Consider the following 12920-nt stretch of genomic DNA (forward strand, 5'->3'; position numbering starts at 1 on the left):
CAATTGGCCATTTGATTCTCTCTTTGTTTCATCGGCTATTAGCAGTCATTGGGAGGATCGCAATATCAATCGAGTAGGTCCAAGTTGATGAATGAAAAATATGAATGAATGAATTATTCAATGGATTTTTCGAGGTAAATGGACAGATTAAATATTACTTATTTTTATTGCATAGAACTATAATTAGACAATAATTTGGGTCTTAAATATTAAATATTAGTAATTTATAGTCAATTAAGTAAACATTTTAATAATAGATTTATCATTAAATAAATATTTCTAACATTTGCAAAAATCGCAACTTAATTTTCAATAACATGATTTACTCTGGATGTACAATAATTAGGAGATTTCGATAACCAATTTTAAGTTGGAGTGAAAGGACAAAAACTAATCCAGTTAATGAAATTCGATCGTTGGAGCGAAAAAGTATTAAAATTTTGCGAAGATAGAGATGGATGAATGCAAGTGATGAATGAAAATTCCGCTTTAAATAGACAATAGCCATTCAGATATCTTTTTAAATTTTTCTGCACAGTATGCTTTATCTTGGAACTTATCCAAAAATTAAAGAGAACACATTTTGATTCTCTGGGTTTCCTTTAATTTATTACTCAATCTTTCCATGCTTTCAATCCGATGGTTCTTTGCGAAGATACTCAATCAACGAAGATGGAGGTATAATACCTTTGCAAATCATCGCGACAGCATAGAAAAGTGGAAATCGGTCGGTTACATTTTTAGCCTCTAACAAATTCAATACTTCGTATGCCGTTTGCGGTCCTTGAAGACGTTGACCATTTAACAATTCTTTTTCCAATTCCTCAATGGTTTTACCAGAAGTTACAAAAGCTTCAGATATTTTGCGATTACGACCACCATAACAAGTCGTAATCAGATCAGCAACACCACATGATTCAAAGAAAGTAGATAGTTCAAAATTGTCACCATAGAAAGTCTTAACAAAACGAATCATTTCTTTTAACCCTAATCTTATAACTGCAGCTTTAGAGTTATCACCGAGTTTGAGGCCATCACTAAAACCAGCAGCACAGCCAACAATATTTTTAAGAGCCCCACAAACTTCAACTGTATAACGATCACGAACAATAGTTACTCGGAAATTTGGAGTATCTAAGAGATCTTTCAATATTTTACCAGATTCTTCATCTTCAGTACCGATTGTTGTTTCACAGAATTTTTCATCGGCAACTTCATGAGCTAAATTGGCTCCCATAAGAGCAGAAACCTTGATGCCCAGTGTCTCACTGATTAAATCGGATATGAGCACCAATCCTCCTCCAGCTTTTTCACCAAAACCTTTGATCAAGCTAAGACCTATGGCACTAGGTTTAATCTTGTCTTTAAGTGGAGCGCAAGTTCTTTCAACAAATTGATGTGGAACGACAAAAATGATTACATCAGCGTCTTTGGCAGTTTCTAGTGCATCTGGAACAGCAACAATGGTTTCAGGTAATTTGTGTCCGGGCAAATATTTAACGTTTTCATGGTCAGTATTAATTATCTCAGTTAATTTGCGACCATCAACAATCTCTTCGTAAACATACATTTTAACAGTCTTGTCAAAGTAATCAAATTTAGTGACATTATGCCCAACGATTTTGGCAATGGCTGATCCCCTGAAAGATTATCAAAAATTGAAATAAAATATAACGAAACAAATTCAAATGTTATTAAGCGGATACAAAAAAGGATAAAGGAAAATGTGACGAAAGTATGGTAGAAAAGAAAAGAAAATATTTAAAATGAATAAAAATAGCATAGAGAAGGAACAGAAGATAACTTACCAATTACCGGAGCCAATAAGACAAATTTTCTTAAGTGCAGACATGATACAAAACTGTTAAAAAACCAAAATATGAAATTGTAGAAGATGACTTTAAGAATGGAATTAGGTATAAATGAATATCGTGGTAATAACAAAAATCGGTGACTGAAAAGAGTCGAATAGAGGTGAGTTGAGACTGGCTGAAGGAAGATGAAAAAGGCAGAGAAGGCAAAAGAATGCAAAGAAAAGAAGAGAAAGAGTGAGAGAGAGTGAGAACCAGAAAATGAAAACAAGCAGAGGAAAGATGTAAAGTCAGTTTTCCAATAAATCTACTGTTTTACTGTTGACTACTCTATTTTACGATTGGGTTTAACGAAAGAACCCGTTTTGGATCACTTTTCTATGGAAATACAATCAGCTGGGGGCTCTTTTATCACGCATCCAAACGATCCTTTGGCATGATTTTGATATCTTCGGGAAACCATCTAATAGGAAATCCCTTCACAATAATTTCAACTCATATCACTACCTTATTTGTCCGATTTATCTCGTCATTGCCAATCGTTATTTAGGTATTCTCTTTCACGTGTAGAACCAGTGTTTGGATATGAAATCAGCTGGAGGTAGATAATAGATATTAAATTAATGAAAGCCTATACATGTACATTAGGTATAAGTGGAGAAACGGATTAAAACAGAGAAAACTGTCAATCTTTTATTGATTGATTTTTGATCAATACGGAATGTATTAATAAAAATACTATTCATTTGAACAACTAAAGTCTCGGCATAGGTAATCAAAATGTTAGTAGGAGAGCAAGGCGGAAAATAATGCAAGGACATGACTTGAGATTTGTGTTTGTATAATTAACCATATGAATTGAATAATCTTGATTATGGTTAAGTACATAAAATCCTTGAAATATGGAGTTGCACTATGATATTAAAATCTAGTCTAAACAGAAATACATAAAAGAAAAAATGTTTCTCACCTGATTTAAAGACGCAAGTAACAAGTGGACTAGGTAATTATCTCCTCCAAGATAACCAGCCAAGATAGTTGAAAAATCACAGTTCAACAGTTGACGATTCGAAAACCATCATCTACCAGACTCCGTGGATTAAATCTGCACACCAATGTTGATTAAAACCCATGAGGCTTCCATGTAATTGAAATTCCATTGTTTAAATGTTTGATAAATATTGCGTTGAATGAAAACAAAAAACGATAATGTTGACTGTTTACACCATCTTGAGATTCCCCAGTTATTGACTGAACAGCTAATCGTGAAAAATATGGCAACGAGTGAATCTGCTTCCATGTTACAAATTTTTATTGCGTACCAATTGATTGTCACATATCTGTTTGAGCTGTTTACAAGTTAACAAACACTTGGATTTGTCTCCCTCTGTGAATCAGCTTTTTACCTCAGTTTTCCTTGTTTGTAACTCATTTTGTTAGCACCTTAGCCTGCGTGATTATCTTTCCAGCTATTTAATCTTGTTGGCATTGATTCAAATCGACATATTTCCAGGGAATTAACAAAGATAATAAAGATATAATACAATTAACAACAAAATAATTTGATATAAAAACAAGACAGTAGCTTTATCTTTCTTCACCATCGGTAAAGTTATCTCACTGATGTCGCTGTTTCTCCTCATTACTTGACTCTTTTTTAGGGTCAATCGCTCAATTAAATCAAGTATTGCGAACACAATAAAGCTATCGATAGATCGATAATTGATAAATGACGATCAACAAGATACCAATAGATCAAGGTAATTGAAGACAGGTCAAAATGGTCGATAACAAATTAAGTGTTCAATATTTAAGTGTAATGTTTACATTTTTAGGTTTTGAGATTCTTACAAAATGAAAATATCATTAAATTGCCTATTTTTACCCTTATCATGTTGAGTGAAGTCTCTTAATAAATAAAACAGTTTTATTAGTTGATCTAATAACGGTCTTAAAACATATTGATACACTGATTATATCAGATAATTTCAATCAAATTTACTCTAGTCAACCCATTATTTATCAACATGAGGAAACTTCAATCAATTTTATTGCAATGTTTTTATATTGTTACAATCAAAACTCTCAAATCAATTCAACTGATCAGACAAAATCTCGATTACTTGATTAATCTTAACCAATAAACCAATTAATTAAACAATAATGCTGAATAGCAACAATGTTGACATTAAATTGATACCAAAAAAACAACCCAAACAAGATATAATTCAACCCAATTGACCAGATTTACCTTTTACCCAAAAATATTTCCAATTTTTACCAAATCCAAAAATCCTAACCATAAATGCTGTGATAACCAGATTCTGGTTGCTTTGTTAATATGCTTAAGATGGCTTTACTCTTGAATATCTTATTTGACAGAAATTATTGTCTAACCTCATGTAATCATAGTTGATAAGCATTCATGGATGATAGTATATTGAAGCAGATTTGGGTGAAAAAATGAATTAAATACTATTTTCCAACCAATCCTTCTAATGAAATGAAAGTTGAATTGGTTGCAATTGATTCTGTTGATAACTCATAGTAATATTTCATCTTTAAAGTAAGCAAGATAATTGACTGATTGACTGATTGTAAATTCTCGGTGTAACTGTTGATTATCTCACTTCTAACTGGCAGTGACAATCAAATAACATTAATACCTCCACCAAAGAATCAACTTGAAACAAAACCATCTCATTGGTTTGTTTCATTGATCATTAAATGAGATTTGAATCAATTGAACATTCCAATTGTTATTAAATAATATTTTCTTATTTCCTTTACTTCTCACTCTCGATTACAAGATCAATGTAATCCATTCTGTGATTTAACTGTTTGAGTAAAGTTAAATCATCATTCTGATCATTCCAATCATTTCTCTTCCCATTTCATTATTTACTTTGCTGATCCACCAACACTGAAAATGCAACAAACTAATAAATCGGAAGTAAAAATTGATCATGGGAATGAGACATGATTAGGATTAGCTTCTTCATCAGCATATCGTCCATCACCATCATGATCAATGCAGGAGACAATCAAAACAGTCTTGGGATGGAAGTCGTCAATGGAAGCACAAAATGTCCAGAAACTCCGATAAATCGGCTTCTCTTCATTTCATCTCTTCAACAATCAAACGTCTGGAATTGTAAAGAAAGATCTAGCTAATTGCTCGAATCATTAGCAATCACAATTTGATCCAAATTAATTCTTAGACACAATTTGTTGTTGATTTCAATTTTGTAAAACTGGGTTTTCTAAATCAAGTATTGCGATCAGATCAACCTTAATCAGTGTCATCACTTTGATCAGTCCAGCTTGTCACAATTTATCGTCACAATAAGTCAAACCTTCGAGCGTAGGAAAAAAACAACTTTAGTGTTTACGAAATGAATACTGAATTTATGATTCTGATCATTTCAGCAGAAGTGTGAAGTTGAGTGATTTGTCTGGTAAATTCCGTCGGTTGAAAACTCTTAACCAACTCAAGGAAATTCCGTATAAACATGAATTTGAGTTGTTAAGCGATTCAGTTTTGCAATTGCAAATATAATTCAATTCCAGACAGCAAAACAAAACTGCAAATGTTGGGTCACTTTCGTCCCAATAATAATGTGCAATGAGTTTAATCTTTAGTGTGATCTAAACAGCTTAAACGAACCAAACTTATTATAGCCAAGCTCGAGGTTCAAACCTGTATCATGACAAAGCCGTTATGAATTGAGATAAACGATGAATGTGTCTTTGAGCACTAAACAGATAAAGACACTTTCCGATGGTTAAACCAATACTAGGATTGGATAATTGAAAATAATAATTTTGCTTTTCCTATCAAAACTTAATCTAATAACTAGTTGACTTGAAATAATAGCAAATCATTATCTTATTAATAGCGACCATTCAGTTGGAAGATGAAACTGAATGAAACTTGAAACATTATCATGTTGTTGAGCGTTTTTATCAAGAAATATGATATTCTTTCCTTCTAAAGCCTTAGATTATAATTGGTTTGATATGCAAATAAAGTTGCAGTTTGTAATTAGACTAAAAGTCAAAAATTAGTCTTAGAAGGGCAATTAAATTTGACCGATATTGATATTCATTAATTAACCGAACTTGATAACCTTGAATCAGGTGCTCATCAATTGATACTATTAATAAACACAAAGGAAAGATTGAGTTCTGAACAAATTCAAGAATCAAACAGAATCAGATATTTCTGTATTAAAAAATTGCTTTCGCACTTTTCACTGCAAACGTAAACTGAATCAAGATTTACTTTGTTGAAGCTTTGCTCATTTGTTGCGATGGTGATCAATTTGGTAACTACAATTTAGTTGATCATCAATGGCTGATTGTATTCAGATGAAAGGGATGTTAAATGATAGACAAATAATAGTAATTGTAACCCTGATTCCTTAACTCAATCAGTTCAATTCTTTTCAACATTTTCTTCAATCTAAGTATGCTATTAGCAATGAAGATATAAATTGTTATCACAATTGAGTAACCAAAATTGAATAAATCAACAGAAATTTTGATTCTCCAATCATGACAAAAGTATATCAAAATGCAATGTTTCCCATTTCAAGGTTTGGCGAAAATTCGTTGAGAAATTTGTGGAAAAAAACATAATTTTAATAATCATTGATGTAACAATCAATAAATCATGGAGAATGATTAAAGACAAAACCTTCATTTTAAACTTGACCCATTAATTTGAATGTAACCTCGAGTCCTCGGTAAACAAACTTGAATTGAAAGCAAAATCCGAGGTTAATTTGATTGAATAACCTTCATATTTAAATGTAAAAGTAATTGAATCTTAAATTCAATTAATAGATTGAAACATTGGGGAGTCACAATTAGTTGACAACAATTTCATTGTAATTGTTTCTTCCAACCGAGTAACTCACAGTTAAATTGACCACATGAAGTTGAAGTAGATTGTAAATGATTAATCGCAATTTGATCCCAAAGATCAATAATAATAATAATAATAACAATTATAATACTTGAATTTTATCATTTCTTAATCATCTAATCATCATCTATTAATACATAACGATTACAAGTCCAAATGACTGTAATTACAAAATGTTTTTTCACTGACAACAATCAACTCCAAGTGAACAGTAAATATCTTTTCATTGGAAATGCAAATAATTTTACTTGCAATTGTACATTAATTAACATCATCCTGGGAGAGAGACTTGATTCTAGTAAATTAACAAATGTCAATGCAATTACAATTAAACTGCACCTTAACAACACTGACCTTAACCTTCGTCAGGTATCATTGTATCTTAATCAATCATAATCATCATCATCATCGTCTTATTGCAATTCAACTCATATTTATCATCCAAATCTGGTTAAATCCGAATTCATTTGTTACATCAACAGTTCAAACTGTTAAGTTAACTGTGAAAATTAACTAATGCTGTTAAGGGATGATCATCTTAATGGTAAACAAATGGTTTGAAAGAGTTGTCTTCATCATCTCATCATTATTAGTTAATTAGCTGCTTCCCCATCAAGAGGATTAATTACATAACTATTAAGTGATAACAATTTAGTCTCTGGTTTAGAGCGGCTCGGAACAAATCAAAATCATCTTCTTACTCATCTTCATCTATCTTCATCTCTCTCTCTCTCTTTCTCCTTCCCTTTCTGTTTCTCTCTCTTTTCTCTCTTCCATCTTCTCACTCTCACTCTCTCTAACTGTTAAACATATAAAAAGTCAAGTTTGTAGCTGAGTTATAATCTGAGTGAAGTGACATTGAAAGCAACGAACAAGTAATCATCATCATCATCATCAGCCAACGCCATTAACGGCATAAGGCTTAAATCTCTTCCCTTTCTCATCATTATCACCATCATCTTCATCATCAATTGCCTACGATCTCTACCTTTGTATTTTGTGGCTACACCAATTGTCTTGATGATCTCAACATTAACAAACATTAAAATGTTTGCAAACCTCATCGATTCTCATTTTCACCGCAATCATCATCATGTTAACCATTCCTCATATCATCAAAAACATCAAAATCAATCAACAACATCAACACCTCAACCATCGCTACCTTCAACCTCTCGATCAGTTAACTACTACATCAAACTATTAGCCGGTAAGTTTACTTCAACAGTTGATTATTTCATCGTAATATGCATGTGAGTTTATGAACAAATGAGCTTTAATTTGTCAGCCAGATAGTTAAACAAGAAAAATGAAAATCTAGGTAAAAATGGGTTACTTAAGACCTTCTTATTTGTGAAAACAATAGGGAAAAAGGTCAACATTGAATAATGTTAATGAAAGATATCAAAGTTACCAGATTTTATCATGCAAGCATGGATTGTTGATAAGCATAATTAACATGAGATTAGCTGATATTTAGATAATGAAAATTGGTGAGAAAACTTGAGCAAAATATTGAACAAGATGATAGTCCAAGGTTAACTGTTAACTTTCCCATAGATGAATTGCGTGTAAATGCTTATATTTGCTGCCAGTGTTAACCTTTTGTCACCATTTTAATCAATCATCAATTTAATTGGATTATTTTTCTTTTCTTTTTTTCTTCTCTTAACCAGTTATCTTGTCACTCTTATTTATTCAAACAGTCAACTGTGACAAACTTGGATTAATTGACCGGAATGATGAATCCTTGTTAGCCGAGATTAAAGACCTTAACAATAAGATTGACTCGTCTGAAAAAGTGTTAACCAAGTTACTCCAAAATAAAGATGTTCAAGCTTCAAGCGAACTTAAAGAACATGTTGAAAAAATTTTGGATTATCTGAGATTCCGTAAAGATGGAATCAACACTTGGAAAATTAACTACCGACAATTTGAAACAATGAGAGATGGGATTAATAAGGATTATGCTGCTTTACCTTTTAAAATTGTCCACATCTTAAGTCAAGCTTCTAAAAATAAGATCCTCCATGTTGTCCCATACAGTTAAACCTTAACCTTTACCCAAATCTATGAAAACACCCAAACCTAAAAGTAAACCCAATCCCAAACCTTAACCCAAACCCAAATCTATACCAAAAATCAAATCTAAACCCAAACCTAAACCCATTTTTATTACTGTTGTTGCTGTTATTGTTGTTTATTGTTTTTGCCAACTTATTTTTTAACTTGAATTTAATTTATTATTGTTGTTGATTGTGATGTTACAATACTGACAGACTTTGCTGTTACCAATTAGGTTTTAACACTGTGCATTAGCAGGATTAATTAAAGGAAAAAACAATCAACAAAATACCAACATCAACAAAAATCAATAGAAATGCTTTTAATTTTCTTTTGATTTTCAATTTGTATTAATTTTCATTTAGTTTGCTGTTGTTGACGATCACAAGTTAATTAATTGATTCGTCTTGACCAAATACTCAAAAATCTCAAACCTTTTAATTCCATCTCTCGTCAGAATCGCCATTCAAATTACAAATCAAAATTATCATCAAAATCATTGTCCTAACCATCATTGACATCTTAATTTGTTTCTCCTTCAAGCCTCATAGACCAAAGGCTTTTTAATCACATTACAACTTACCTTTAAATTAAAATTATACTTAAGTCACCAAATGGTTAATCATTTTGATCTCACCTTTAATTTAATTTACCATACCGTGAATAACAATAGTATTCAACAATTGTAATCTTAATTATTAGTTCAGAAATTGTTTATTCATTAAACATTTTGTTTTTTTAATACTTCCTATGAGCCTATTCATTAATATAAATATTCAATTCCTTTGATTAGTTCAATATTTCATTAACATTGCAACAAAACAGTGAACACTTTATCACACCATGACAACATACATGCCTGTTGCTTTCCGATTTATTATTTAATCATTTCATTTAGTAACTCACACATCAAAATCACATATTATTCACTTTGGTGTAAATTGTTATGAAAGGTTACAAAGTCGCCATGAACAATGAACTATTTGTGTCTCTGGTTTCTCGGAGAAGCTACCATAATTTATTATTAACTAATATATAAAGGTTAAACGATTAATTGTTTAATGAAACTTGTCAATGACAGGATCCTGGAAATGGTAAAAATGAACAGAAACAAATGTTTAAATCCTTTATGAACTCAATATCAGGAGCTTCAACACATTAATTGTGGATACTTACAATCCTATCTTCCAGAGGATAAGTGAGACCAAGTTGTAAATTCCGATCTAATAATGGAAATAACTGACTCGGCCAAGTGACTTGAGGTGGGTTAGACCGGGTTGGTAAATCAAGTTGACCATGAGGAAAAATGTAAACAAAAAAACCGGTTTATCAATGGAGCAACTGAAAGCATGTTATTTTGGTAATATGAAGGTGAAAATACAATAGAGTTGGACACCAAGGAATTTGACTTTACTGGACATGAAGTGGTCGATTGAAAACCTTAATTGACAAATTACATTTTGATTAAAAACGGTAATTTTTAGATAACTTACATCAACATTAAGCCGTAAATTAAAAATTGAAAATGTCGATAGTATCTAACATCGGTTCATAATTTTTCAACCTGACTTTCAAATTATCCATATTTCGGGTCTTGGATCTTTATGAGTGACCAAAAAATGGAGTGTGCTACCATCGGTTTCCATTCTTGATCCTGCGTCGATAATTCGTCAAAATATTACATCAGAATCCTTGAACTCTTCAAATGAAAGATATTAAATAATATCTGACAATCGCTTGAACTTTTTAACTTAATTACTGAAATCAGCAACATTAAATTTACATTATTAAAAGATACAAAAATATGTTCGGTTTATTAAGAACTTCTTGCAGATGATTAGAATCTTGTAGACTTGGTAATATTTACTTTGACAATTGTAGATTAAATTTTATAAAAAAAACTGTTACTAAATATTATTTGTGTTACATTAACAAACAAAGATTAATGTATAAGATACTGCAGTGAAGAGGTTCAGAGAACCTGAAGGGACAATGCCCACTGGAGGGCGCCACTGAAAAAAACTGAATTAAAACAATTAATAAAACATTAAAGTTATTGAAAAACCATAAATTTAATACATATAACAAACTTATAAAAATAGATTTATGCATTATTTACAAATATAAATTAAATTTTTACATTAATTACATTACATTTAACAACATTGAATCATTATATCAATCAAAATATAACTAACAATTACAATTGAAAGATATAAATATATAAATTGCACAGTTATCAAACTCCAAAGCCAGCGATCTATACCCTAAGATTGATAATTCAATCTATTCCTACTTTCCGTCATTGCTGACCAAAGATAGAGAAGCTCCAACGACTCCCTATGAAAAGTATCTCGAATGACACCGAGATAACTCTTCGACATCAAACTAAAAGCTATCCGAACTGAATCAGAATTGTATCACAGCTAAGATACAAACTGAATCAATAGGAATCACAAAATACCAATCAGAGAATGCAATAAGTAGAGATTTGATACGACTAAACACGAAGATCAAGCTGGAAGCAAAAATAGAACGTTCTCACTCAAGTGAAGATGGAAGCAGAATTTATTATCATCTTGTAACTAAAATAATCCTTTACTAAAACTATAAAGCCATATGCAAATCGTTAGCTGAACATGAACTTTATCAATTTAATTATCTAAAAGATTTTATGGGCCTATGATTTAATTCCTGTTTCAAATCTTTAAGGTGCTTTCCTAAAAACATGTTGACTAACCTATGCATTATTTCTAGCTTTATACCTTCTCGGTGGCAAACAGGAATGAAGCTATAATCCTGTCTCCATAGAATTCTAAATAAAGTGAATTTAACCCCTACAACCGCTACTACTTGCGGGACATTCTCTTCTAACAAATCGCTGAGGACCTTAACTAAGTCTGCAAAACTTTTGGATGGACAGTTCAGCGATAATGTAAGTTCAGGATTGTACTCCCTGAGCCTAATCAGTTCATGTTCAGCTAACGCAACAACCGAACTTGTAGCACGCAAACATTCATCACAGCAAACTTTTCTATCTTTTATCTTTTTCAGTAAATATCCAGCAATATAACTATTCAAACCTGCCTTATCCGTATTATACATTGATGCATAGGTTAAAACACCATGATCTTCTCCAACATCATCAACAGAAAATGTTGAAAAAAACGTGGATAATTCATTCCTTGCCTCATTGAGTTCTGGGTTGAATGCTGCAAAGTAATCAGCAAGTTCAGCTTCAGGTGAACTTTCTGTTACAGCCGAACATGAGTCGGACTCCATTTCTGATGGCTCAGATCCTTCTAAAAAAAGTGGAATATCTTCATCTGGCTCACAATTCGCTCCATCAGGCAGAGCTTCCATGAAAAGAATCCTGCTAGATCTAAAATGCGCACGAAAGTGTGAAGTTGTGATGTGTGAACCAGACCTCTTTACCTGTGCAAAAAAGTTCTCCAGAATATCTTGATTCAATCTTCTTGTACATAAATGCTTAATATCTCTATCAAACAGATATGCACTTAAAGATAGAATGCCTCTTATTGTTTGAGCTAACATTTCAATGCAAAAAACTCCATTATTAGGAACTAATTCCTCAGCTGTTGAATTTTCACTAACGAAAAAGAAATATTTATTCTCAATCAGCTCCAGAAAATACTTCAGATAATCTGTATTATCATCGTCTTTCCTGAGGGCTGTTTTCCAAGGCTTTCCTCTTTGCTGCGAAAGAGAGGAAGAATTCAAGATATCAAAAAGTTTATCAAGGCTCTTGAATAGATGCCCTATCAATAAATTTTTTTCTGGACGAACCTTTAATATCTCTGCAGCAAATATAAAAGATGTTCCCACTGTGTGAGAAAACATTTGCGTTGCGTACCTCACTTTCATTTTCTCATAGCCAACTGGATTCAAATGCTTTTTCGTTAATTTGTAACACTGTTTCAGAATACCATTGCTACTTACCATTGGTTCGAGGTGCATCAGCACATCATTCCATTCAAAAGTACCTTCGTGCTCTCCGATTTTAACAAAGACTTTCTTGGTCATGCAGTGGTTGCGTATCAGTTTCAATATGTGAGGAACATCAAAAAGGAAATGGATTATTTTCCCTTCAAATT

At 31.9% G+C, this 12920-nt stretch overlaps 2 protein-coding genes and 1 long non-coding RNA gene across 5 annotated transcripts; 1 reads left to right on the forward strand and 2 right to left on the reverse strand.

Annotated features, from left to right (window-relative positions):
• Positions 1-139: 139 nt before the first annotated feature.
• Positions 140-3186, reverse strand: LOC149092896 (glycerol-3-phosphate dehydrogenase [NAD(+)], cytoplasmic-like). 3 transcript variants are annotated; one of them, XM_089269976.1, is made up of 4 exons: positions 2782-3186; positions 2319-2406; positions 1809-1861; positions 140-1640 (listed from the first exon to the last, which is right to left on the reverse strand). In XM_089269976.1, the coding sequence occupies exons 3-4, from the start codon at positions 1850-1852 to the stop codon at positions 632-634; spliced, it is 1053 nt and encodes a 350-aa protein (XP_089126102.1). In that variant the 5' UTR covers positions 1853-1861; positions 2319-2406; positions 2782-3186; the 3' UTR covers positions 140-631. The 3 variants fall into 3 exon arrangements, with proteins under 3 accessions (XP_089126102.1, XP_089126103.1, XP_089126101.1); XM_089269977.1 differs by lacking the exon at positions 2319-2406 and having other exon boundaries at positions 2782-2897; XM_089269975.1 differs by lacking the exons at positions 2319-2406; positions 2782-3186 and having other exon boundaries at positions 1809-2150.
• Positions 3187-7559: 4373 nt separating this feature from the next.
• Positions 7560-9547, forward strand: LOC149092897 (uncharacterized). Its single transcript, XM_089269940.1, has 2 exons — positions 7560-7951; positions 8418-9547. The coding sequence occupies exons 1-2, from the start codon at positions 7762-7764 to the stop codon at positions 8789-8791; spliced, it is 564 nt and encodes a 187-aa protein (XP_089126066.1). The 5' UTR covers positions 7560-7761; the 3' UTR covers positions 8792-9547.
• LOC112538933 (uncharacterized) lies at positions 9424-10667 on the reverse strand. Its single transcript, XR_003082381.2, has 2 exons — positions 9982-10667; positions 9424-9890 (listed from the first exon to the last, which is right to left on the reverse strand). It is a non-coding gene; the product is annotated as an uncharacterized LOC112538933 (long non-coding RNA).
• Between the last annotated feature and the right edge of the window lie 2253 nt (positions 10668-12920).

This window comes from Tetranychus urticae, unplaced genomic scaffold (assembly GCF_039701765.1).
Source record: "Tetranychus urticae isolate SD_2017Ah unplaced genomic scaffold, NJAU_TeUrti_SD_1.0 Scaffold_4, whole genome shotgun sequence".
Taxonomy (NCBI): Eukaryota; Metazoa; Arthropoda; class Arachnida; order Trombidiformes; family Tetranychidae; genus Tetranychus; species Tetranychus urticae.